Raw genomic sequence first — 27846 nt, forward strand, 5'->3', positions numbered from 1 at the left:
AATGAGTGAAATAAAATCTAATTCAAATAGCAAACTAGCAATAATAAGAATATGAAAATCAATAATAAAATTGCTAGAGAAAAGAGTTAGAAAACTTCTCTATAAACACAAAGAGAGGATGATGAAATATTGAAGATGAACTCTTCAACAACTGATGTAAGCTCCTCTTTGTAAAACCCCAAACTTAAAACAAACTAACCAAGCTTAAACCCTTATTAAACTTTTGTTTTAAAAACTTCTTGGTTGGTTTAAGAACTGAGATCAATGGGGTATTTATAGCCTCCCAAAACCTCAGCCAAAAACCCCAAAGGAAAAGACCAAAAAGCCCAAGAATCAGAAATCTGATTCTGTACCAAAATGACCGTTGGGTGAACGACGGTCGACCGTGAAAATCTCGTGGTCGACCGCGAGCCACTTTCGAAGCTGAGAATTTTCCAGAGATTTTTGCGGTCGACCGTGGCGGTCGACCGTGGGAAAATTTAAGCTGACGGTCGACCGTGACGGTCGATCATGAAAGTTTCCGTTTGACTCCGCAGGTTAAAACTCAGGTGTGGTCGACCGTGGTGGTCGACCGCAAACTGATACATGAACAGAACAGTTTGAAAGTTGATTTTCTGATTTTAAAACCCTGTTTAAAAATATCAAATAAATTCTAAAAAATACAAAACTTTGGAAAATGATTGTAGACATGATAATACACATGCTACAAAAACTGGTTTTCAAAAAAACCTCCCAAATGAAAAATATCATCATTTTGCAAAATAGTCTAAAATATGAAAATGTAAACATATGAGTTTTGACATTTTAGCTTAACCATGTTTTGAAACAATACAAAATAATTTTATAGACTTGAAGAAAGATATAAACTATTGTTATAAAGTCTATAAACAAAGAATATAGTATATTCACAAATACAATAGAATATGAAACATATGAGTATGAATATGAATATATATTTGTTTCATATCTATGAAATTAAACCAAACCAATTTATCCACGTAAAAACAAACATGTATGAATATAAATATCCTAAACTAAATTACCCAAGCTTGATCTTGATCTTCAATAGCTTGACTTGGTAAACTTGCGGATGAAGCTTGAACTTGGATCTTGAACTTGAATTGCATAGGCTTCAACCACTATTCCACCAACCTCCATTTGATATGATCGTTATGGCCCAATCCATCCAACCTCCAACTTGTTGTTTGTCTACAATAAATAGAAATACACAAACACTAGACAAACAACATTAGTAGTAAATTATTTGTTAAACATCATTAAAACAATAATGCCAACAATCTCCCTATTTTTGATGATGACAAACAATTTACAAAAAGGATATATGCATGAAAGAAATGAATATATAAATTAGAATTATCATGCATGTAAGCAAGAAAGAATATACTCACAATATTTCTCCTCCTTTGACAACATCAAAAAGGGGAAAACAAAAGAAGAAAGAGAGCAAAAGCTCCCCCTATCAATATGCATGAGTAAGTATAAAAATATAGGGATTGCTCCCCCTATCAAAATGTCATATAGAATATATGCAATAAAAGATCATGGCAAATATGTGAGCAAGCATAAAAAAATTTGCTAAATATCACTCATATACAAGAGGATAATGAGAACATATATAAATATATCAATATGAAAAAGTGTCTCAAATGTACAAACATAAAAACAATGTATAAAATAGATTTATAAAATCACAAGAAAGAAGATATGAGAATCATGTAAAAAGTTTTCAAATAAAAACAAATCAACCAATGAAATCATAAATCACAAGTAAATCATATAAGAACATAAAACCAAATCATCATTGATTTTTAAAAATCAAGAGAGGCAATTATATCTAGCTCTTGAGCTAGTATCAACCCATATAAATATTTTAGCATCCGGTAAACAAGATTTGGGAATAAACATCCAATAAATCCGGAGGGTATATAATTACAAACCTCTCATTTAAAATCGAAACTAATAGTCATGAAAACAAAATAATTAATCAAAGAAAAATTGTTTTCATATTCAAAGATTTCAAGGCATAATTTTCAAAACCAAGACAAAGAAAAATAAAAATTACTAAAGTACTTGGTTTTAAAAATCAAATTTGTTTTGGTACCCAAGAATTCTTGGTACCAAGAGATTTAGGGATATGACCCCTATCTTTTAAGCTCAAAGCCCTAGGGTTATGAACCCTCTTGGGCATATATGGTGCACAGGATCAGTCATAGCAATACTCACTCAAATGACCCTTCCGATTACAATATGTGCAATGAAAAAGATGCATTTGTTTATGATGACCATGTGGAATTGCACGGGAACCATTTGCAAACAAAGAAAATTTATTTGTACCTCTTTGAAAATGTGAAACATCATTAAACAAAGGTAGTTTTTTTGGAACAGCTTGCGATTTTAAAATATTTTGTAAATCAAAGCAAAATTTCGCTAAGTGTCCAAACCTACCACAAACATTACACTTAAAAACATGTGGTCTACTAGAAACATTTGACAAACTAGATTTTCTTTTCAAATCAAAATAATACTTAGCCAAATGATCAAAACGACCACAATGATCACATTTAAACACACTAGCATGCTTATGATGAGAAATAGATGCATGTGCATGTGTGTGTGATGAAGAAGCCTTATGAGATGCACAAGAAGCATTAGTCTTAGAAGATTTGTGTGCATCATAGCAAAATTTAGTAATGTGATCTTTACGACCGCAAAATGAGAATTTATAAACTTTGCTATATAAGTGTGCATAGTGTGTAGGTGATTTTGTAGTACTAGATTTAGCATACTTGTCCATAAGTTTCTTATGGTTATCAATGCATATTCTCAAAGTTGAATCTAAAGATGAAATGCGTTTATTCACAAGATTCAAATCTTTATTATTAGGTACATATACATTTTTATTAGAAGTAGAACATAAATAGTCATTTATGAAAGAAGCAGTATTATTTTGTATGTTCTCAACTTCTAATATGGCATTATTTTTGTCATGAGTCAAGTTAGCAATATCCAATTTCAAATTATTATTTTCCAAATTTAGCATATCATTGTTTTCTTTAAGAGCAATATTTTCTTGAGAAATGATATAAAATTTGGAAGCTAACTTCTCATGATCGGATTTTAAATCTTCATGCTTACTTTTTAAGTCTAAAAAGATATGATGCAATTTATTATAGGCATGCAATAATTTTTTACTAGCACAAGCAAGTTCATCACTAGATAAATCATTAGTGGATTCGAACTCGCAAACCTCACTAGGGCTATCGCCTAGTAGTCGTGTGCATGATGCTCCATATGAACTTGAAGCTGGATCCTCCAAAGCTTGTCGGATCGCCTCCAAGTCCCCTTGATGTGATTCAATAAGTTTTCATAAGTTGTAAGCACTATCAAAATGAACAAACTTGTTAGGCATAGATGCATCAAGAGCATTTAGCAAATATTCTAACAAAATATTGTTCATTGTAAACATACGATGATCATTTTTATTCCACTTGGATTTCTCCGTAGTGGGCACAATATAAGCATCATCTATAATTTTCCCTAAATCAAAGTGTTTAGATTGAACAAAAAGTTTAAATCTAACACACCATTGGGCATAGGAGAAATTATCTAATCTTGGAGCAATATTGATGGCATAACCTAAACTAGATGCATCGTTCAAATCCATAATGTATATATGCAAGCAAGATACAAAAATCAAAAATTGGATTAGCACAAAAAGATAACTTGGATCTTTAACTCAAGGCGATTAGACCTTAAATCAAAGAGCACCAAGCTCTGATACCAATTGTTAGACCCAAGAGGGGGGGGATGATTAGGGTCTTATGCTAATCTAATCCGATTTTATGCTAATTAAAACTAATTAACAAGTTATCCTAGCAAGTATGAAATACAACAATATATGTGAGTTAGGATAAGCAATATGAACAATAAGATATATCCTATATGATAAAAAAAAATATATGCAAGGATATATAAACTAACACAAGGGTGATATAATCAAACTACAAACGTGATAGGGCGAAATATAGGCAATTGGCGATATAAGATAAATGCATAAGTAAATGCGCCAAAGACAAACTCAAACACATTCAAATGATCACGGAGTTCGGACCTTACGTCCTACGTCTCTGCTCCCCACTCCCGGGGAGAAATTCACTATCACAACCGGGTTTTCTACGCTCACCCGAATAACGTTTACACCTCACAATGTCGGTTTTCAATGCTCACCGATCAACGTTTACAAACACTCACAATGTTGGTTTTCAACGTTCACCGATCAACGTCTACACTCCTCACACTTGGTTTTTTAGCTCACCGAAAACTTTACAATCTCACAAAATAACAAATGATTGTTCTCAAATATGGATGAGAACACAATGAAGCTCACTGTCAATGTTACAACACTCACCAACCCAAATATACTATCTATGCAAATACAATAAGCTCAAGTGGGTGTGTGTAAACAATGAGTGAAATAAAATCTAACTCAAATAGCAAACTAGCAATAATAAGAATATAAAAATTAATAATAAAATTGCTAGAGAAAAGAGTTAGAAAACTTCTTTATAAACACAAAGAGAGGATGATGAAATATTGAAGATGAACTCTTCAACAACTGATGTAAGCTCCTCTTTGTAAAACCCCAAACTTAAAACAAACTAACCAAGATTAAACCCTTATTAAACTTTTGTTTTAAAAACTTCTTGGTTGGTTTGAGAACTGAGATCAATGAGGTATTTATAGCCTCCCAAAACCTTAGCCAAAAACTCCAAAGGAAAAGACTAAAAAGCCCAAGAATCAGAAATCTGATTCTGTACCAAAATGACCGTTGGGTGAACGGCGGTCGACCGTGAAAATCTCGCGGTCGACAGCGAGCCACTTTCGAAGCTGAGAATTTTCCATAGATTTTTGCGGTTGACCGTGGGAAAATTCGACCATGACGGTCGACCGCGAAAGTTTCTGTTTGACTCCGCAGGTAAAAACTCAGGTGCGGTCGACCGTGGCGGTCGACCCCAAATTAACTGATACATGAACAGAACAGTTTGAAAGTTGATTTTCTGATTTTAAAACCCTATTTAAAAATATCAATTTCATATCTATGAAATTAAACCAAACCAACTTATCCACATAAAAACAAACATGTATGAATATAAATATTTATTTATATACTTGTAAAAACTTTGTTTGTGGATAAACTAAAATCCAAAATGTGTGTGTGTGTGTGTGTGTGTGTGTGTGTGTGTGTATATATATATATATATATATATATATAAACCAATAAAATGTGTGTGTATATGATATTGAGCTTAAAGTACTTAACACATATAATATAAACTCATAAACTAAATTATCCAAGCTTGATCTTGATCTTCAATAGATTGACTTGGTAAACTTGCGGATAAAGCTTGAATTTGGATCTTGAACTTGAATTGCATAGGCTTCAACCACTATTCCACCAACCTCCATTTGATATGATCGTTATGACGCAATCCATCCAACCTCCAACTTGTTGTATGTCTACAATAAGGGGCTGTTTGGTTGCACACTTTTTGAGAAAACTTTTCTCAAAACATCTGACAATGGCAAATTTATAATTAAAAGCTTTCCAGAGATTTCTGTAAATTGTGTTTGGTTCAACAAAAAATTTACAGAAATATTTTCTATAAAATATCAAAACCTACCAAATTTTACAAAAAACAATTTCCTCTCAAAATGAGAGGAAATCACCAGAAATCTGACACATACCATATTTAATAAAAAACCTACCAAATCTTGTTATTTTCTATAAAGTTATGAGCCATTTTCTTGTTTTGAACCAAACAAGCAAAGTACAAAAAACAAGAAAATTGGTACTTTTTGATTTCTCAAAACTTTTCCTATAATTTTTTTAAGAAATACAAGGAAATCATATTTTAAGTGGAAAACATTTCCTATAATTTCTAGAAATTGAACCAAACACCCCCTAAATAGAAATACACAAACACTAGACAAACAATATTAGTAGTAAATTATTTGTTAAACATCATCAAAATAATAAGGCCAACAATAAAACTATCCGACATGTGTATATCAATTTCTATAAACTCAACTCTAATATTTCGATTTCCCAATTAAAAATGCATGCTCTTGGACGTGAAATAATACATTACTACTCACGAACTACCTAAGAACCTCCAGTTATTTAAATGTCTTTTTGATCATGAGCAAAACATGACCACGAGCAAAAAATTAGGCACCTGTGTGAAAATTCCAATATGATGATCTTGACAACAGATATGATACGCATGTAATATATGCTGAACTCATTCGGAAGTTTATTCTGAGATAGTTTATGAGCAATAGATTACATCTAACGTTGTGGATTTTCAATTTTGATAGTATCCACATCTATATACTATTAATAGATACCTATAAGAAATTTGCTCAAGCTCAGGTCTCCGCAAAGCCCTGTTTCATTTGCTCTGTTTATCGTTCCGACTAATGGGATCCAAAAAGTTAAGATTTTGATTGAGTTTTTAATGTGGGTTTTTGATTGTAGGTGCATTTGTGTTTGTTGATGAGTTCAAGAGTTTGGACTACAAGAAGATTTATGAGAGCAGGCAGAAACCTACATTCATTTTTGATGGGCGCAATGTGGTTGATGTTAAGAAAATGAGGAAGATTGGATTCATTGTTTACGCCATTGGAAATCCATTAGAAAACTGAGATTCCTATCTGATTGCATTTTAGTTACATACTTTGTATTGGATGTTATCAGTTGGGCAAGAAGATTTATGAGAACTGAGATTCCTATCTGATGTGTGTTATATTCCTTCTAATATTGAGTTATTTTTGTTGTGTTCATTACTGAGTTGTTTTTTTTCTTTGTTTTTTTTGTTCTTGGTTCTTCTCTGCTTATGCTCACAAAACAAGGCTTTATCAGTTGACCTTTGATGCATATCATAAGACATTCAAAATTTATTTGATATTCATCAATGAAACCCTTACATTCAAACTGCTTGCCCAAGCTAACGTAGCTTACAACTCAATATTTATATTCTTTTACAATAAAATTTACATCAGTTGGTAAAATCAGGCAAGGAAAAGAAACGAAAACTCCTTTCATTCTCTATCAATTTACATAATAGCATACAATTTTGTTTTTCCCTTGCAATAATACGCCTTGTAGGATTGTTTCTCTCAAAGGGGTATCACACAAATGGGTATCAATTTACATAATACCATCATAAGCTCAGATTAGTATCAAACAAATTGAGCGGGGGCGGCGATCTTCGAAGTCGGTGATTTCGTGCGGTGGAAAGGAGGAGGTCGAGGTGATGGCGAGGGTGATGAGCCAGCATCGATGCTGAGAGGGGCGAGGGGATGTCGAGGGCGGCGAGCTTCGGTGAGCTTCGGGCTGCGATCGGAGGCTCGGGGCAGGGCGCAGATGGACGTCGGGCTAAAGGGGAGCTTGGGCAATGGGGGAACGGCTGGGCGAACGGCATCGGGGATGAGATGGCGATGTCGGAGGGCGGAGGGATCTGCCAAGCTCGAGCTCGAGGGGGGCTGAGATCGGAGAGGACGGCATGCTCGAAGGCGGAGTGGTGAGCGCAGTCGTGGAGGGTGGTGCAGGCGGCGACGAGATGGCGGGGAGGGTTGCTCGGCGAGTGGAGAGTTAGGCATGGAGTGTTGGATTTAATCTAATAAATCTATTTGTGGGCACATATGATTAATCAATGTGTATTGCTATCTTTCAGGATAACCCACTAAAGTGATCAATTAATTTGGATTAATGGGTATTTAAATAAGTCATGGGGTTATATGTACAGATACCAGGTTGTAACTGTAATTTGATGAGGGGCCAAATTACAAATATACAACACCTATATATATGGGGTTATGGTCCCTAATCTAGGGTTAGCCACTCTCATTCTCTTATCCCCATCTAAAGAGATCCATAAGAGAGAAACCCTAAGGTTAGAAGATCATCAAAACCCTAATCAAGTTTTCTTCAATGGATTCAGGTATATGCTTCCGCACCTTTTGATTCTTGTTAATCTCTTTGAATTAAATCATGGCTTTATGGTTTAGATCTCAAGTTTTATTATTCAGATCTAACAAGTGGTATCAGAGCCACCATTGATTTGTTCTAGGAGATTAAGATTAAAATTAGGGTTCTTTGATCTTAATTTGTGTTTGATTCAGATCTGTTCACGGATAAACAATAACGTTTTTTAATTATTCGGATGAACAGTAAAGTTTTTTATTTTCGCGCGTACAGTAAAATTTTATTTTCGGATGAACAGTAAAGGTTTTTTATTTTCGGATGAATAGTAAAATTTCCTGTTTGTTTGGTTTTTTCTTTCGATTTTTGGATCTGTAGCAATTATGAACTCTAAAGTTCATTTCTTTTGTGTTTGATTCAATTTTTGAGGTTTGGATCTAAATGATTTGAGTTCAAAAATCGACAGAAAAATAATTATCTTTTTTTTGGGGTTTTTTTTGATCTGTCTTCAATCTCCAAAACTCCTCGCCGGAGTTGATTCAGCGGCGGCGGTTTCAGATTAAACCCTCAAGGGGTTCGTGCGCGTGAAAACGTGCGGAAATTAAGGAGGTGGTTACCTTAATTTTTGGCGAGGCTTGAAAGCTTCAAACGAACCTTACGTTCGTTCTCAAACGAAACTCGCGTTCGTTCTCGGGCGAGCCTCATGCTCGATTCAGACGAACATTGTGTTCGTGCTCAAGTTGAACATTGCGTTCATTCTCAGGTCGAACATCGTGTTCGTTTTCAGACGAACATTGCGTTCGTGCTCAAGTTGAACATTGCGTTCATTCTCAGGTTGAACCTCGCGTTCGTTTTCAGACGAACATTGCGTTCGTGCTCAAGTTAAACATTGTGTTCATTCTCAGGTCGAACCTCGCGTTCGTTTTCAAACGAACATTGAGTTCGTTCTCAAATCGAACCTTGCGTTCATTTTCAAAACGAACCTTGCGTTCGTTCTCAAGTTGAACATCACGTTCATTTTCAAACGAACCTCGCGTTCGTGCTTAGGTGAGTGCACGTTCATTTTCAAACGAACCTCGCGTTCGTGCTTAGGTGAGTCTCGTACTCAATACAGACGAACCTCGCGTTCGAAGTCAAGCGAACTTCGTGTTCACTATGGTTAAGCCTCGGCTTCTCATATTACGTTATGGGTTCACTTTGGTATACTTAATTTATTCAATTAAGTTATGGGCCCTATTTAAGCTATGGAAATTTAAATTAAATTAATTTAAATTTAATTTGGTTTTTAATCAATTATTTAATTCAAATATTATGACACTAAGGTATTAAGGTTGTCTCTCACTCCAATTGATTAATTGAAACAAGAAGTTGCCAAAGTAACCTCTCTTGTGTAGATTGTTCATGAGGAATGTGAGATGTTTGTGTGTATGCTTTCGTGTAAATATTTAATCGGCCCAAAGGAAGGTTAATATTTATTTAGACTGTATACACATCTGCGATGATAAGCGTGTGACAATTATAAGGTTTACATGTGAATAATGAATCGATCCAAAGATAGATTCATTATTTGACATGAGTTATTGTTAATGTTTGATCATTGTAATAAGGTATCACTTACAATTAATATTACTGTCCAAAGACTTGATATTAATGTTGTGCCAGATATCTTAGATGAGATTTGTCATTATTTGAATTTTATTGATTACTAATTATGGTTATTGATGTGAGTTTTTTTTTGTTTTATTTCAGTTAATGCATCTGCTGCAACAATTTCTGCTAACATCAACTCAATTCCCATGCTAAATGGGACAAACTTTAAGGTTTGGAAAGAGAACATATTAATTGTTCTTGGCTGCATGGATCTAGACCTTGTATTAAGAACTGAACAACCCCAACCTCTTAATGCGGATAGCACTCCTGATGCAAAGAAGGAGTATGAGAAGTGGGACCGTTCAAATCGCATGAGTCTTATGATCATTAAGCGCGGCATTCCGGAAGCCTTCAAGGGCATAGAATCCGAAGGGCTTACTAAGGCTAAAGATTTTCTTGCCGAAATTGAGAAACGTTTTGCGAAAACCAATAAGGTAGAAACAAGCACGCTTTTAGCTCGCTTGATTTCAATGAAGTATAAGGGCAAAGGAAATATCAGGGAGTACATTATGGAAATGTCTCATATTGCTTCAAAGCTTAAAGTATTTAAACTCGATCTTTGTGATGAGTTATTGGTGCATCTGGTTTTGTTGTCTCTTCCTGTACAATTCAATCAGTTTAAGGTCAGTTATAACTGTCAAAAGGAGAAATGGACTCTAAATGAGCTCATTTCATACTGTGTGCAAGAAGAAGACAGGTTGAAGCAAGATAAGACAGAAAGTGCTCATTTGGCCTATGCCTCTAAGGATAAGGGCAAGAAAAGGAAGAATGATAATGAAGCTGCTAAGGGTCCAGTTCAGAAGAAACAACATAAGGATAATCAGGGTTGTTTCTTCTGTAACAAGCCTGGACACGTAAAGAAGGATTGTACCAAATATCACGCTTGGCGTGCTAATAAAGGGTAGCCTGAGCTACCGAAAGCCAAGTGATGTTGAAAGACACATCTTTGTGGGCGACGGACAATCGGTAGATGTGGAAGCAATTGGGCACTTTAGGTTGCTATTAGGATCTGGTTCTTATTTGGACTTAAAAGATACTTTTGTAGTACCGTCTTTTAGACGGAATTTGGTTTCTGTTTCTGTATTGGACAAATCAGGTTATCATTGTTCATTCGGAAACAATCAATTTAGTTTATCTTTTAATTCAGATATTGTGGGAACTGGTTACTTGAGTACTTATGACAACCTATATTTGCTCGATACAATTGCTTCTTATAATGAATCCTTGCATGTGGAATCACGTGGTACTAAGCGTAAATTAAATAAGGAAAATTCGGCGACATTATGGCATAAGCGCTTGGGTCATATCTCAAAAGGTAGAGTTGAGCGTCTTGTGTCTAATGGTATTTTGGATTCCCTTGATTTTTCGGACTTCGACGTATGTGTTGAATGTATCAAGGGAAAACATATCAAAGTTAAGAGATTAGGTGCCAACAGATTTTCGGATGTCTTAGAATTGATACATACGGATATTTGTGGGTCATTCCCTACGGAATCCTGGAATGGTCAACAATATTTTATATCATTCATAGACGATTACTCACGTTATGGGCACCTATATCTTATTCATGAAAAATCTGAGTCTCTGGACATGTTCAAAGCCTATAAAGCTGAAGTTGAGAATCAACTCAACAGAAGAATTAAAACCGTCAGATCTGATCGTGGTGGTGAGTACTACGGTAGATATGATGGTTCAGGTGAACAACGTCCAGGACCATTTGCTAGATACCTAGAGGAATACGGTATCATCCTACAGTACACAATGCCGTGTTCACCTAGCATGAATGGTGTAGCTGAAAGACGAAACAGGACTCTTAAGGATATGGTAAGAAGTATGATTGCTCATTCTTCTTTACCAGAGTCTCTCTGGGAAGAAACACTAAAGACAGCAACTTATATTCTGAATAGAGTACCAAGTAAAACAGTAGCTAAAACACCTTATGAGCTTTGGACTGGCCGAAAACCCATTTTAAAGCATTTACATATTTGGGGATGTCCAGCTGAGGCAAGGCCTTATAGGCCAAATGAAAAGAAATTGGACTCCAAAACAGTTAGCAGCTACTTTATTGGGTACTCTGAACGCTCTAGGGGCTATAAGTTTTATGATCCCACACTAAGGAATATTTTTGAGACGGGAACAGCAACATTCTTTGAGGATGTTGAGTTTGGGGGGAGAAATAAGGTCAGAGACATTGCTTTTGAGGAGGAATTGGCTTCAGATCCAATTCATACAGTTACTTTTGACAATATTCAGGTTCCTATACTTGTTGTTGCTCAAGAAGTAAATCCGAAATCTCAAGATGACAATATTGAACAACTCCCTGTTCCAGAAGAACAAACTCAACAACCTCAAGAACCAGTGCCATTAAGGAGATCCACGAGAGAAAGGAGAAATGCTATTCCGGATGATTATATTGTATTTCTCCAAGAACATGAGGAAAGTAGTGGAATGTTAGAAGATGATCCAATCAACTTTCTCCAGGCCATGAAAAGTTCTAACTCTCAATAGTGGATTGATGCCATGAATGAAGAGTACAAGTCTATGCAAGACAATAAGGTTTGGGAACTTGTCCCATTACCAGAAGGTGCAAAACCAATTGGTTGTAAATGGATTTTTAAAACCAAGCGGGATGCAAACGGTAATGTGGAGAGGTATAAGGCACGTCTTGTAGCTAAATGCTTTACTCAAAAGGAAGGCATTGATTATACAGAGACTTTCTCTCCGGTTTTATCGAAAGACTCTTTCAGAACAATCATGGCACTTGTTGCTCATTATGATCTTGAGTTACATCAGATGGATGTTAAGACTGCATTTCTCAATGGAGACATTGATGAGATGATTTATATGGTGCAACCAGAAAACTTTGTGTCAGGAGACCCAAAGAATATGGTTTGCAAATTAAGGAAATCCATCTATGGACTCAAGCAAGCTCCTCGTCAATGGTATCATAAGTTTCAACAAATAGTTATCTCGTTCGGTTTTGAGATGAACATTGTTGATGACTGTGTATATCACAAGTTCAGTGGGAGTAAGTATATTTTTCTGGTTCTGTATGTGGATGACATCTTGCTTGCCACTAATGATATAGGCATGTTGCACGAAACCAAGAGATTTCTATCAAAGAATTTTGAGATGAAAGATCTTGGGGACGCCTCTTTTATATTAGGGATCCAGATACATCGAGATCGCTCTCGGGGTATTCTTGGATTATCACAAAAGAGCTATATCGATAAGGTACTTAAAAGGTTTGGCATGCAAGACTGCAGACCAGGAGACACCCCTGTGGCTAAAGGAGACAAATTTAGTCTCAATCAGTGCCCTAAAGGTAACCTTGAAATTCAGGAAATGCAGAAGATTTCTTATGCTTCGGCTGTAGGAAGTCTAATGTATTCTCAGGTATGTACGCGTCCGGATATTGCGTACATTGTTGGAATGTTAGGCAGATACTTAAGCAACCCTGGTATGGATCATTGGATAGCAGTCAAAAGGGTTATGAGGTATCTTCAGAAAACAAAAGATTACATGCTCACATACAGAAAATCAGAGAAATTAGAGGTCATTGGGTATTCGGACTCTGATTTTGCTGGATGCCAAGATAGCAGGAAGTCTACATCAGGCTACATTTATATGTTAGCAGGAGGAGCTATATCATGGAAAAGTGTTAAACAGACACTCGTAGCTTCCTCTACTATGGCAGCATAATTTGTAGCTTGCTATGAGGCATCCAATCAGTGAATATGGCTGTGAAACTTTATCACGGGACTGCGTATTTTGGAAAATATGGAAAGACCACTAAGATTATATTGTGACAATAAATCTGCAGTAATGTATTCCAATAACAACAGGAGCTCAACTAAGTCAAAACATATTGACATTAAGTTCCTGGTTGTGAATGAAAGGGTACAGAGTGGACAGATATCCATAGAGCACATTGGGACAAACTCCATGATAGCTGATCCTCTTACTAAGGGATTGCCACCCAAGGTCTTTCATGAGCATACTGCTCATATGGGTGTGGTATTATTTGAGGATATCATGATTTAGTAGGAGTTTGTAATTGTGGTGCTTTATGTTTGGTTGTATTGTATGATCAGAATAAAGTATTCAGTTAAGACACTCTGTTACATTATGTTTGGTTTTGACCTTACTAAAGGAGGATCAGTTGAAAATAGACATGTACTGATCACATTGCATGTAATTTTCATGCTGCACATCCATGTTTGATCTATGTCGTTTGATTGTATTGGTATATGTGACCATTGATGGGTCGAGTCACGATAAATGTGACGAAGGCCGCTTTGATCCTATATTGATATAGTCAATGGACGAGATTGTTCGGAAATACCATTTTCAATGATAGCAGTTTTTGAGCTCATAAGGTTATACACAATTTAAGGAATCATATGGTGCCCAAGTGGGAGATTGTTGGATTTAATCTAATAAATCTATTTGTGGGCACGTATGATTAATTAATGTGTATTGCTATCTTTCAGGATAACCCACTAAAGTGATCAATTAATTTGGGTTAATGGGTATTTAAATAAGTCATGGGGTTATATGTGCAGATACCAGGTTGTAACTGTAATTTGATGATGGACCAAATTACAAATATACAATACCTATATATATGGGGTTATGGTCCCTAATCTAGGGTTAGTCACTCTCATTCTCTTATCCCCATCTAAAGAGATCCATAAGAGAGAAACCCTAAGGTTAGAAGATCATCAAAACCCTAATTAAGTTTTCTTCAATGGATTCAGGTATATGCTTCCGCACCTTTTGATTCTTGTTAATCTGTTTGAATTAAATCATGGCTTTATGGTTTAGATCTCAAGTTTTATTATTCAGATCTAACATGGAGGTGGTTCGGTCGGGGTCGGTGCGACGAGCTCGGAGGCGGAGCTTGGGCTGCTGCGTTTGGGTTCTTTGGGGAAGAGAGAGAAGAATGAGAGAAGGGGATGATTATTTTAATAGGGAAGAGAGTTTGATTGGAGAGAGAGAGCGAATCTGAAAAGTGATTTTTGATTTTTTAGGCTGAATGCGTACGCACTTATGCGTATGAGAAACGCACTGTATTAATTATAATATATATTATATATATATATATATATTATATATATAATATATATATATAGAGAGAGAGATAGAGAGAGAGAGAGAGAGAGGAGAGAGAGAGGAGAGAGGAAGAGAGAGAGGAGAGGGAAATATGGATATGCTTGGTAGCTCAAGCACAAAACTTTGGCTTGGTAGTGAGGTGGCCTATATGCGCCAGCTCATCAAATGGAGGGCGGACGCACATTCACATGGGTTGAATGTGGTCCCCCCAATTGAATGAGTGGGATGGAATACCACCGCTCAACTACCTAAGCACAAAATTTGTGGCTTGGCTACCAAAGCATACCATTTTTCTCATATATATATATATAATTATATATATATATATTATATAATTATATCATATATATATATATATATGAGAATATGGTATTGCTTGGCTACCGAAGCACAAAATTTGTGCTGGTAGTGAGGCGTGGCATATTATCTTCCACTCTTTTAATGGGGGACCACATTCACATGAGTTTGAATGTGGCCCCCCCAAGTTGAATGAGGTGGATGGATGAGGACACTCACTACCAAGCACAAAATTTTATGCTTTGGTACCAAGCATACCCATTTTCTCTCTCTCTCTATATATAATATAACTATATTAATATATATATATATATATACTAATTAATATTATATATATAATATTATATATTATTGACAGAAAAATGGGATATGCTTTGGTACCAAGCACAAAATTTTGTGCTGGTAGTAGATGTGTCACATCCTCATCTCACTCACTAGTCCTTGTGCAATGTGCGGTCCCATATTTGAATGAGTGGAGGAGGTATGATGACACATCACTACCAAGCAACAGCACCTTGGCATTTTTGCTTGGCCTAAAAGATACCCATAATGCTTCTCTCTCTCTCTCTGCCTAGCCTCTCTATATATATATATATATTATATTATATATATATATATTATATATATATATAATATATATTATAATATTATATATATATATATATATAGATATATATATATCTATCTATATATATGCTCCATAGCACAAAATTCAGTGCTTAGTAGTAAGGTGCACAATCCCTCCACTCTTCAAAAACATGGGAACTATCATTCACATGGGTTGAGCAGTGCATGTGAATATTGCAATCATTTAAATGATGGTGGAGATGGATATCGATCAATTCACTACAAATCATACCCGTTTTCTTATATATTTTTTATATATATATTATATATATATATATATATATTATATATATATATAATTATTATATTATATATATTATATATATATATATTATATAATATATATATATATATATATATATCATATATACACACACACCAGCAAATTCTTTTAGTACGGAAAAATAATTAAAAGAAAGGGTTATTCGCCTCAAAACTTCATTCTCTCCTTTTAGCCCATCAAATCTAAGAAATTGTTTATTAGTCTCTCGATTCCTAGGGTTATTGCAATTTGGTCCCTCAATGACAAAATTGCTCTTAGCTAATATGTATTAATGCTTATTTGCAATTTGGTTCTCTAAAATTTACATCTTTTGAATTTTGATACTCCAAAGTTCATAAATTTTTACTCTTTAATACCTGAAATATTTTTTGATATTTTGCTACCAAAATGGACACATTCTTTAACTTTCATATCCCAAAGACTCCATATATTTTTTAACTTTGATACCTCAACACGTACACGTTTTTTTACTTAGATACCCTAAAGTATGAGGTATCAAAGTGCCAAAAACAAACTTTGAGGTGATAATATTAAAACAGTAAATGCTTATCATAAACCGTCAAAAAAAAAGTAAAACAACTCACAAAATGTGTAAACTTTAGGGTACCAAAGTGACAAAAAACTCTAGGATATTGAAGTTAAAATCTGTAAACTTTAGAGTAATTAAGTGCAAATAACCTTTTTTCAACAAGATTAGTTTTTTAGAGAAAAATCATAACCAAGGAGTATTTTTGGTCGTTGAGGGACTAAATTGCAAGACCTCTTAGGATTTGAGGGACTAATGCGCAATTATTTAGACGTGAGGGACTCATATATGGAGTTACAGGAGATGTAGGGGACTAATATCTAAATAACCCCAACACAGAAAATGAAGATCACCACAGAGTTCGACCACAGCGTGAAGCCTGAAGAGGGTCTAACTATTCACACTCTCAAACAGTAACTTTGGGGGTGTGTGAGGACTAAATTGCCCTTCTCCCAAACCAAAACAAGCCAAGTCCATTTCAGAAATACCCTCAACATCAAAAGGGCATTTTCGACAATCTAACTCCCAAAATTACTGTTTGGAAGTGGATATAGTAAACATGGCCTGAAGACCAAATTTTTTTAATTTTAATTTATTTTTCTTCGAAATATTTACTGGAGCCCCTCATTCTCTCTCCTCAAAGTTCCCCATCGCTCTCTTTCCTCCAATCATCGCCGACCAATTCTCGACCCAGATCGTCGATAAACCAACATCATGTCCGCGATCGGAGAGATCCAGCGGAAGAGGATCGCGGCAACGCTTCAGGCGATCTGCGCTGCGAAGTACGTGAATTGAAGGGCCTGTTCATGGGCTCTGTGGGGGCGGCGCTCAACAGATTTGCATTGAAAAGCTTGGGAATAACCCATGTTTTGATTGTGGCTAAATCGCTTGATCCTGCTTTTCCCAATGATTTCATTTATAAGAAAATCGAAGGTACAGCTTGTTTGCACTCTAATGCCCCAAGGTTTTCGAACTGCCGGTACAACCCGACCCGTCAATGTTTTAACTCTGTCCTTCTCTTTTCCCAAACTTAAGAAAAAAACTGGAAGTTGGTAAGAGAACTGTGTATTGTTCACTTGTCTGTGTTGATATTCTTGAACAGAATTAGAGCAAATTTTTTTTGGGCACTTTGAGGTATCAAATTGTTAAAAAAAAATGAAAATTTTAGGGTCTTAGAGGGTGAATAAACTGAATTAGTAGTTGTCTATACTGTCTAATTGTCCATAATGGCGTCAAGTGTAACTGGTATGATTAAATTGAATAATGATATACACACGCATACACGTACATATGTGCACACATACATAAATATATGTACACGCATGGATACACACACATGAACACAGACACGACATGTACACACCCACACATTGACACACGAACATACACAGGCACGGGCACGCACACACATCGCTGGCACTCCTGCTCACACGCGCGCGCACAAGCACATCCACCCACACACCCACCCTTGCATAAGATTGAAGGCACAGTGTTAGCCTTCCGAATTACTAGGCTTATTTGCACTTTGATACCCCAAAATTTTCTAATTGACGTTACAATCTTAGGCGTCCATCACTCTATCTATGTCAATACCCTAACTTTATTCCTCACTTTTCCTAAACTTAAAAAGTTGAAATTTGTTTCTCATTCACTTTTCTATGTTGATAGTCTTGAACAAATTTAAAGTCAACATTTTTTGCAATTTTTTGATGGCTGTATTGAGATTTAACTTATATATGCTCAAAATCAAATGTAAATCACCAACAATAAAGTTAGGATGGTCTTCAAGCCATATTTGAGCCAGTGGGACCATCCTAGTCTTTGAAGCAAACTTGTGAGCCACTGCATTTCCACTTCAACGCACTATATCAAAACTGCATAGCTCAAGTGGATCAGGTCATCTCCTCGCATCATCCGAAATATGACCAAAAGAGGATAATCTCTTTACATTTCCTTTAACATCAGTTACTACTTGGGCAGCATCTTCCTCACAATCATACTCCAAAATAGTCTTCATATGCAAACTTCGGAGCTTCAGAGAGAAATATGTATTCTGCATTTTCCGGACCTCCTCAATTACTGTAAATTTGGATAGTCCATCAAAGAATTGCCTCTATGACTCATACCACTACCCAACTCCAATGCCACTTTCGCAATCAAACACTGCCCGATCAAAGTTGACTTTCATAATCCCTGCAAGCGGAGATTTCCATATCATTGGAACAACAATAGATGGCGATACGACTGTGTTCTTGGGCGAAATCGAAGATTCGAAAACATGGTTATATTTCATCCACACTCGAATTAGTTCATCCCCCTCCATTCAGCGATCCTGTGCTTTATCTCATTTCTGTTTTTCCACAGAAACTAACAAACCATAAAGAATAAATCGGGGTCTCTTGTTCTAATAATGTCTCTTGCTTCCGCCACCACTCTGTTATCACCCAGACACCCTCCCCGACTCAACAAATAGGTAGTCCCGAGGCTGCCCACACCTATTAGGAAAGGACGGCCGTAAAATACGTGCGTCATCGACTCCTCATTCGCCCCTCAAACCCAACAACCATCCTTTAGAGATGTTCCATGCCGATTGAGAACCACCTTTACTGGAATGTTGTTATGACAAATGCACCAAATAAAGTGTTTAATCTTGTTTGGAAAATCTTGTTGCCAGATAAACTTCCAGTCTGTTTAGTCTCTCTTGCTGGATTCCGCCTCTTGTGATCCACCATTTGTTAGGTTTCTCTCTATAGTTAAATGGTACTCGTTACGCACCATGAATAATCCCTTTTATTGCAATGCTATATCAATATGTCTTGATTCTCCATAATGCCCAATGGGATAGTTTTAAAATTTTAATCATTCCAGCTTCTTGATGCTAAAATAAGATGTCTATGAGTTGTTCGTTCCATATCATTCTGGTTAGAAATTAACAAATCACTTACAGGGGCATTCAGAGGGAGAAAAGTCCTTGGAGTTTGGATCTTGAAGGTCCACGGTCTCGGCAACCACCAATGAATCCCCAACACTTGAGAGCCATTTCGAATTTACCTTCTTGCTGCCTCAATCACATCTTTTGCAGAAAAATACTCCTCCATGTAAATGATGGCTTGTGCCTAAGCTAGTAAGCTGAGCCTTAAAGAAGTCTCCCTCTTTAAAATATTTTTAGCTCAAAACTTTGTAGATCGGAGAATTATTATTAGTCACCAATCATAAGCTTGCTTTTTCTAGTAGAGGCGGTGTAGAGCTAAGTTGATTGCATTTAACTTATGGTAACCTAGCCCTCCATATGCTTTCTTTTCGCAAATTTTATTCTATGGGACCAAGTGCATCTTCTTGCTGTTGTTGCGTCCCCACCTAAAATTATGAATGATGCTCTCTAGTCATTAGAAAATGGTTTGGTAGCCTAAAACAAGTCATAATATACGTTGGAACGGCTTGGACTACCAGTTTATTTAGAATTTCTTTTCCGGCCTCTGAGAGAAGTTTTGTTGACCATTCTTGAATTTTAGTCTTAATACCATATCCTTTATGTTTGCAAATACTTCCTGTTTAGACTTACCAACAAGTGAAGGCAACCCCAAGTATTTATCATGAGCAGCTACCTCACGAACTCCCAAGATTGCCACACATTCTTCATGAACAGTTTAAGTATTTTTACTGAATACTACTGTTGATTTATGAAATTTGATCACTTGTGCAGATGCTGCTTCATATCAGTCCAGGTGCGCCTTAATTGCCTCACACTCCTAGCAAGTGTTGAAAAAGAAAAAGCTATCATCTGGAGGAAATAAGTGAGATGATAATGGGCACATCTCCGCTAAGCTGACTCCCTTAAGTATCCCCTTGAATTTGGTTTTCCGAAGAATGGGGTGTTCTGATAGAATCATCCCTTTCTATCAGAATTCCTATAAGAGTGGGACCATATATAGAAGAGTTGTAATACCCAAACTGACCCTGTAACTACTCATGAAGGTGATCACCCCATAGGGGGTGTTCTGATAGAATCCTTACTCACGAATGTGGCATATCAAACTTGTGTTATGAAATGTTTAAAAGAAAATGACTATTAGAGTGCATAACTTGAATTGCTATTTTTCTATATTGTATAATTTCCCACAATGACATCAAATTATAACTGGTATGATTAAATTCAATATTGAGACTGACACATCACATACACACACAGACATACATGTATCATGTATGTAACACATATACATTCATACACATACATATGTACACAATACACACACACGCAAAATGTACATATGTACACATGCATACACACGCATAGACGCCCGAACGTGCATAGAGACAAATTTTTACACTAAAGAAAATAATCTAATCACTAGAACTAATCTAAAGACATAGTTTACTAGAATACTAGTTTGTTAAAGTTTTCTAGTTGAGAATTTTAATTTTATTACTATTTGTTTCTATAGTAAAAGCCAGTGAAATTTAAAATCAGGTAGTTGAAAATGTATTATAAGAAAATTCAAGCTCTGCAACGTGTGCAGATGTGCACATAACGAGACCCCACAAAGAGTGAACAAAATTTAAAATTTAGATTGGGCACTTGTCCTATCTCACAACTCCATTCTCTGCCCATGTTCCATATTGAAGTCTCTCCTATTGTATTAGATCCTTGTAGTTAAAATCAAATAATAACTCTTCTATATTTTCAAATGGTTTAGAATTACAAGAATCTGTGCATGCTATGGATGTTGAATTGGATATCATGTAATTATGTTTAGCATTCTCTGATACCTTTAACATAATCAAGGTGTGATTTACAGGAAATTCAGAAATTAATATTGTATTATCGTTAGATCACATTGTTGATTATAAGTAACATACTTCTGTGGAATTATTGAAACTAATTCAATTTTTTTCCTCCCTTTGTGGGGTTGGACACAGTGCTTGACACCGAAGAAACAAACTTAAGTGAGCATTTTGATGAGTGCTTTGATTTTATCAATGAAGCAAAACAAAGCGGTGGTGGAGTGCTAGTACACTGTTTTGCAGGGAGATCAAGAAGGTATTTAGTTTTTCTGTCCATCTCTTTTTGGTAAGAACCTTATCGTATCTAATAAAAAACGATTATACTACATGCCAACATGATGAGTTATTGTGGAATCCAGAAATAATTACTTCCTGCAAGGTTCAGTGAATTAGATCGTGGTTCCTAACTAGTGTTTTAAACATCGGCCGATAAAACGATATTATCGGGTGATTTATTGGGGGCCTTCCGCTGTGATAAGTTTGATTTTAAATCAATTATCATTTTTGGATGTTTATCGGCGATAATGTAGCGATAAAGTGAGTAATCAGCCGATATTGTCGGCTCAAAATATCATAATTATCGGTCTTTGGTTTGGGTTTGGGTTTTCTCTTTGGACGTTCAAGAATTACAAACTATTTGTGGCTTTTGGAACTTGATTATTTGGTGATTAGCTTATATTTGTTTATGAATATTGACATGCCTCATAACTATTAAATCTCAACTTAGTAAGTTAGTTTATATCCTCGTGGTTACACAATAGTTATGTTGATGATTCTTCATTCTTTATGTTATCTTGTTATTTGCTTGTATGTTATTCCATTTTTACTGACTATACAATCGAATGGTTTCCTCGTGCGATCAAGAAGCAAGTTTCTACCATCGGTTAGTGATCTAAACATGATTATTTACAATTTGATATGTTTATATTTTATTACGTATGATTAGATTACATTTTAGGATATTATAATATGTATATACACTAGCCGGTAATATCACTTCGATAAATATGACTTATCCAGTTATCCCTGATATATCCCCAATATCCGCTATCCGATATGGATTTTGACTGTTCGATAAATCCATGATAACTGATATCTAAAACATTGTTCCCAACTTGATTGTTACTTTTCATAATGCGTGTTCGTTATTAGTTGAAAGGCAACAAATCAGAACATTTATTCTTTATGGAGTGAACCTTCATATGTATCATCGTTATTCAAGTCTGTTACTATCTAAATTACATTAGATGTAGGAGATGACCCAAAATGGAGAAAACTTCACTTATGAATTAGTTAAATTTACCAGCTAGTTATTAGCTTCAAATGGACCTTTTACATAGTTATGTCTCACTCCTGATGTCTTTAACGAAGGGATTTCCCTTCGTTAAAGAGCTAAAAACCTTCGTTATTGTATGCTAACGACGAGAAAAAATCCCTTCGTCGCCCATCGTTGAAGCCTTCTTCGCTAAAGGGTCACGAATGTTATAATACCCGTCGTTATAGAGTCTATAACGATGTAACATATTATCGTCGTTCATATCTGTGACGGTAAATATCACCGTCGTTACCATCAGTGACGTGGATATTTCCCATCGTTACCATCAGTGACGGGGATTTTTTTCTCGTCGTTACCATCAATGATGGGGATTTTTTCCCGTCCTTACCATTATTTATGAGGATATTTCTCGTCGTTACTTTAAATGATGGTTTCTCATTCCCGTTGTGTAATAATAGGTGACAACCCCGTCGTTGAAGACCAATTAATGACGGTTGGATACCGTCGTAAAAGTCCTAATAATGGGTAATTAGTAACCCATCAACGATGGTGTTTTTCCTTCGTTGATGAACAAAATACGGTTTATAAAACCATCATTATAGACTATAAAATTTTAATATACATTAATGACAATCTCTCCATTCATAAGCAACTATCATATAATTCTCAACATGACACTAAGAGTCACAATACAAATATATTAAAAATACATAATAATGAATAAAAGGCAAAACAAAAACTTTATTTATTAATAACATCAATAAATAAAATTTCACCATCCTCAAATATTTAATACTAGTAACAAGAGTTAATATCTCAATTGTTCCAAAGAATACGTGAAACTATCTAAAATAAATTAAAAGAAAAGTCTGAAAAAGACACATCCTTTCATCTCTAATCATCATCAAAAGAACACTCGAGCTACCTCTCCTAATCTTGCATGGATAACCTGAAAAATTAAAAAATTCACATAATTAAGAAATATCAATTAAGCAAATGTTATCTTATTAAGTAAAAATCGTATTTTCTCTAGTGCAAGTAGTCAATCATAAAAGTATATAAGATATTTTACAAAAAATAATTACCTTGTCTTGCACATGTTCTCGAGTTTGAGGAGTCAATGAAGATGGTTGCCTTAAAAAAAGTTCCCGCATAACTTCTACTTATGACTCTAAGTCGGACATCCTTTGTTGTTGTTGATGTTGTTGTTGCTCCTGCTCATCTAAGCGTTGTTAAAACATCTGGTTCTTTCTCTTTTCTTCTATAACCCGTGCTTCCAGGTCAAATCGACTAGGGAGCGATGCTCTCAAATCTTTCAAAATAGTCCCGCTATCAAATACAGTGATGTGACAATGAGATTGCTTCCCCCATATTTTCTCAACTATCTCAATGTCTGAAAGTGAAGGGTTTGCATGTTTGACTTGGATAATTTCATCCTATAAAAATTAAATTCATATGTTAGTACTATATAATGCATCATTATTAAACTTAAAGACATATTCTACTTACATATTTATCTTGATCCCCAGTATCTAGTGTTTCATTAGCTTTCTTTCAGGTTTTATAGAACATTTTGCCACATCACGTGGATTTCCTGACTTGCCACCCTTATTCAAATATTAAATAAAAATGAGTACAACATCAAATTAAAAAAAAATAATTTTAATTAAATAGAAAATTAGTTTTGAATGTATATCAAGTCCCACGCAATTTGTTTAAAGGTTTACTGATTGTGTGGTGGAGCATCTTTCTTTTACACCTGTTAAGTGTATTTTGTTGGCTTGCTTTCTATACATCAAGATTAAAAGATAATTTCAACAATCCAGCAATATACATGGAACAAAATAAATAAAATTAGGAGATTAATATCTGAAATTTTGAAGAAAAATTATGTTCCTTAACTAGCCAATCCCAGTCATCAACACTCACTTCTGCAGGTTTATTTCTAAATGGAACTTGCAATGAATTTTTTTCACATATTTTCTGTGCATGTCACCACGCTACTTATTCCACAAACTGCGTAAGTGTTTCATTACTAAATCTCTTTTTTGCTCCATGTCCTCGGCATCAAATGTATCCTACAAAAAATTTGAATCAGAATATAATTTATAAGAATTAAAGACCAATTATAAAAAATTAATTTCAAAGTACCTTAATGGATGCCCACATATGATCTTTATTTTGTTGTGGTATTTTGGCCCAATTCTCAATAACTACTGGGCAAATATTCCTATCACGAATAATAATTCAAAAACCGAAGCAACATTGTGAATGATTTATTACTCCACCTATTTAGGCTCCTTATGTGAAGTAATTTCACTAAGGCAGATAACTTTGAACATTTAGAATATCCTGCTCAAGAATCACCTAAAAGTCTGTAGAATTATTTTGCATGTCCATCTGGTTCCTGCTCAAGAATATCCTGACTCGACGTGGTATCGGGTGCAACAACGCTAGGTGAATTATGAAATAAATCTCTAATCATTTCTTGTATTTCATCGTCACTCTGGCTTTCTTCTGCCATTTCTTCTTGTTCTTCATGAGACTCAGATATGGACTCACCCTGTCTTTCGTCGTGATGACACTAAAATCTGTAGTTTTTAATAATTCCATGAACAACCAAGTAGGTCTTTACCGACTCACGATTATCAGACTTCACATTGCTGCATTTAACACATGGACATCGAATTTTAATGTTGCCATTCTTTTGATTGAAACTATTAAACAGCTTCTCATATGCATAGTCTAAAAAGGTATTAATCCCTTCTTCATATTTTGGATCAAGTCTATCATCATCTACTAGGTCCATCCAATCTTTATTCGGTGTCATTTCAAGCAATGTACTAATGCTAGATATTCGACTCTATAAAACAAAAAAAAACAATATAATTAGTTTATAATTAGATTGTGGTTTAATAAAAATCGACTATATTTTACTTGTACACACAAGTATTGTATATATTTGCAAATATCCCCTCCAAAGCACCATTTTACTAATTTGCCCTCTAAATTGTCTTTTCGATTTAAGCTTATGTCTCAAATTGAACGAATATTTAATGACCAAGCAAATCCAATACACATTTAGTTAGTTTCAATTTGTTTATGAACTGAATAACAAATAGCTATTCATTTACTGTCAAATGAGATAGCGAATCAAATATGATCGAACAGCTGAATGAATAATAAGTAAACTGTTTATTGATTAATTGGTTCACTTCCACCACCACCTCTAGGCTCATGAAACACATCTACTATTATTGTTTAAGATGCATATATTGCTATTGTCTGAGAAAAGTTATTCTTAGATATTCTACACCCATATTAATGACCTTTAAAAATATGGAGATGTACTACAAAAATTGTACACATGACTTCGAATTTTACAACCTAATAGAGAGATGGAAAAAAATAACAAACAACCTAATTGACTCGTTCTTTTTATGTTTCTAAAATCTTTGTGACCCAAACTACAAGTAACAAATGCTATAATAATTAACAATATGGTTTTTTATACATAAATTTGTGATGGATTGTTTTATGTAAGTGATAAATATCAATATGGTTTGTTATACATTAATTTGCAATGGTTTGTTATACATAAGCGTTCAGTCAAATATAATCATTGGATTGTTATACATAAGATTGTAGATGATGTCAAATATAAAACATTTTAATTCAAATTGACAATAACATTGAAGCAACGTGTAAGTTAATGGAAAAAACATTGGGTAAGGTATGTGATGATATGTTGTTTAAAACTAATTATAAACTTACTGTGTTGTGTCATGCATACGAGCAAAAACCGATTTCCTTGTCCAAATAAATAAAACAAAAATATTGTTTTTTGTTTTGTTTTATAGAGTCGAATGTCCAGTACTAGTATGAGATTAAATAAATCATTGAGCAAAGTATAGGGTAGTTTAAGTATAGGGTACTAGAGTGCAATTAAATCAAACAAAAACTATAAGGTAGTTTAAGTATAGGTACTTTATGGCAAAAGTGCAAACTAGGGAAACTATTAGTACTTAATTGCAATTAAAGCAAACAAAAATGCTGGCTGATATTACCGTTGGGCGACGATGGGGCTGGGGGGCGGTGATGTGGCGGTGCTGGGACGATTTCCTTGGGCGACGATGGGGTTGGAGACGGTGATGCGGCGGTCGGGACCGACGCCGCCTCGGGTGCGTATGACAAGCGGCTCGTCGTTGGCATCGCAGGGACGACCAATGGTTCTTGGGCGCACTAAAGACGTGCGGGGCTTGCTGTGCAGGCGAGGTGACTCTGGGGCGGGGGCGACCCTGGGGTGCGGGGTTTTGGGCGACGAACTTTGATGATCGCAAGAAATAAGGTTGTAACGGTCTGGGAGGGGCACGCTGGGCAAGTTCAGGCGATCGGCAAGACAGGGTATCCTCGTGAACAGTAGACCGATGTTTTATTCTAGGGTTTAAATAGTTACAGTTAATCTAGGGTTTATTTTAATTAAATAGCTACGGTTAGAGGGTTTTGGGTTTCGGGTTATTTATATTATTTTGATTAGTACTCTTATTTAAATTATGAGTTCAAATTAATGATGGTAATAGACTCCTTCGTCTTTTAAGAGACCCAATAACAACGGTATTGGAACCAAATCAATGAAGGGAATAGAAAACTGTTATCCCATCTCACAACGTTACTCTTATGTTTGTTATAACTAGATGAAGGTTATTAAAACCGTCGTTAATTTACACACATTAATGATGGTTAAATAGTCTCTTCACTAATTTTGGTCATTAAAGACCTGATTTTTTGTAGTGTGACTAAGGTATTTTGGCAACCAGTTCTTGCCAATGGAGAAAGCTTGGTAATTATGTTCCCCAAGAATAAGTAGTCTGAATGAACATATTTGGATTTGTACATTTTTTTCCAGCTTGGTGCTTATCCCTCCAAGGAATTTTACATTTTCCGTCTTCATCGTTTTTAGTCTAAAAGCATTTTGTAAGAAACTATCGAAGTTGTACGATTTCAACTTTTAAGTCTAATACATTAGGATTTTCTATCAATCTATCAAAAACTACCAAGCGTTTGAATGTTTGTTAGCAAAACCCTATCTTTCCTGTAATATGTTTTTTAGGCTCCATTTGGATACCATGGTGTTTTACTTATTTTTATGGTATTTTTGCAAAAACAAAACACCATGCGTTTGAAAACCATGGTGTTTTTGAGCTAAATCATCCTCAAACAAAAAACACAATACTTATTTTAAAACACCTTTTAGGTGTTTTAAGTTTGGTGTTTTGATTTTG

The 27846-nt window shown here is 35.3% G+C and overlaps 1 protein-coding gene across 1 annotated transcript in view; it reads left to right on the top strand.

The window, feature by feature from the left end:
• LOC109831116 (dual specificity protein phosphatase 1B-like) overlaps positions 7384-27846 on the top strand; it is a 30097-nt gene continuing 9634 nt past the window's right edge. The window contains exons 1-3 of the mRNA XM_020398456.1: positions 7384-7604; positions 17147-17436; positions 21424-21544. Coding sequence (XP_020254045.1) covers positions 7384-7604; positions 17147-17436; positions 21424-21544 — 632 coding nt within the window. The remainder of the gene's footprint in view (positions 7605-17146; positions 17437-21423; positions 21545-27846) is intronic.

Source organism: Asparagus officinalis, chromosome 2, assembly GCF_001876935.1.
Source record: "Asparagus officinalis chromosome 2, Aspof.V1, whole genome shotgun sequence".
Taxonomy (NCBI): domain Eukaryota; kingdom Viridiplantae; phylum Streptophyta; class Magnoliopsida; order Asparagales; family Asparagaceae; genus Asparagus; species Asparagus officinalis.